The sequence below is a fragment of the Lottia gigantea genome, assembly GCF_000327385.1.
Source record: "Lottia gigantea unplaced genomic scaffold LOTGIsca_2109, whole genome shotgun sequence".
NCBI lineage: Eukaryota > Metazoa > Mollusca > Gastropoda > Lottiidae > Lottia > Lottia gigantea.
Window position 1 is genome coordinate 4463 of NW_008708465.1, and position 1775 is coordinate 6237.

The 1775-nt window shown below is 32.9% G+C and overlaps 1 protein-coding gene across 1 annotated transcript; it reads left to right on the forward strand.

Annotated features, from left to right (window-relative positions):
• Positions 1-785: 785 nt before the first annotated feature.
• LOTGIDRAFT_98423 (hypothetical protein) lies at positions 786-1088 on the forward strand (the record flags this gene model as incomplete). The annotated part of the gene is made up of 1 exon (XM_009054290.1): positions 786-1088. A coding segment is annotated over one exon (303 nt), but the record flags the coding sequence as incomplete, so codon positions are not given.
• Positions 1089-1775: the final 687 nt, after the last annotated feature.

Consider the following 1775-nt stretch of genomic DNA (forward strand, 5'->3'; position numbering starts at 1 on the left):
ACCAATTAATCAAATAGTTTGCTTAATTTGACATTAGAAAATAAAGAAACCCATCTTTAATGCTACATATTTTATATTTATGCTGTTCACATATTGTTTTGGTTCATCAAATTATTGCATTTATATTTCTGTAATAAAAACTGTAACAAACTGTATTTGAATATACTAATAATATGTCTATATTGATCTCATCTTCACAATGCCAATCTATACAAACTGTGTTTAATACCTTGACTGCAATAGCCACCTTTCTTTGTATCACTGAAATTTGTAGATGCAGCAATTTGATTCTGGTCTGTAAACAATAAGCCATGATATTTCCAGTCTGTTTCTGGAATGCTTTGATTGGCTGTATTTGCTTGCGCTTCAATCGAACTAACTGCATTCTGTGTCAGAAAAAAGGTTACTGTTGCAGTCAAGGTATAAGATGAAGTTCGTAATAGCTTGACTTTGTGAAGAGCACTGTAGAGTATATTGAGCACTATTTTAACAGTGAAAATGTTTTGTTATTGTTACATTGCATAATACAAAAACATATTAGTGCAGATGACAAAAATACTGAAGTGACAACATACACTTTTAAAAAGAATTATTGAGTTCTTAATTGCCTGGTGCAGCTTGCCCAAAGGCAATTCTGTGGCCACTTTTCAACCCTTCCACCTAATGATTCCTATAAATGCCACTGTTCATGCGATATCTACCCTGATATGTTGATTATTACCAATTGTTTTCTAATTTGAATTATTTTTTGTATATTTCAGTCTCGATTATTAGAAGGTGGTATATTACTCTCAACCTATGGTATCATATTAGTTATTTTAAGATTATATTTTATGGAAAATAAACCTCCAGAGTTTGCACCGTCCGACAACCCTGCCTCAGATTCTAATAGTTTTTTAACTCGTACCTTAACTTATAATTTTTTACCTGCCTATAATGTATGGATATTGTTATGTCCCAGTGTATTAAGTTTTGATTGGTCGATGGAATCTATTCCTTTAATTCAAAACCTTGCAGATTTTAGAAATATATGGACGTTGTTATTATACTCTATTTTAGTGTACATAGCCATGAAAATTTTAAAAGATTTAAGCAAAAGTCGTTATAGTAATTTATCTCATTTTGTAAACCACATTCAAATGGAAACGGTGTTGGACATCATTCAGCTAGTAATACAAAAACAACGGTTTACGCCAAAACAAGATTAAAACGTCGAGGATCTAATAGCTCTACAGATAGTTGTGAAGAAATGCCTTTGTTTGCTCAAAAAGATTCCAGCAACATTGAAATTTTGATCATTTCGCTGTCCATAATAATATTTCCCTTCATTCCTGCGTCCAATATGTTTTTCTATGTGGGATTTGTGATAGCTGAAAGGATCTTGTACATTCCAAGTATGGGAATTTGTTTATTAGTGGCACATGGTGCTTGGTTGTTATATAAAAAGTGCTGTGAAGACTGGTTAAAGAAAAGTGTGATTGTCTCTGTTATTGTGATTGTTTTATTGTTTAGTGTTAAGACTGTGTTAAGGAATCGTGATTGGCAAACAGAAGAACAATTGTATCGATCTGGTATTCCTGTTAATCCTGCTAAAGGTGAGTCAGCAACCGCACCTCATCTATTGGTGGCTTTAGCCATACATTCTATCCTACTTTTTCCTCCAATTTTTTCTGCACATAACAGTGATTGATGTTGCTGATTTTTCTCCTCGGCCTGTGCTTTCGTAATTTATATACCACTTTCACCTACTTCTTTGCGTCTCTTTTGTTTGAAAT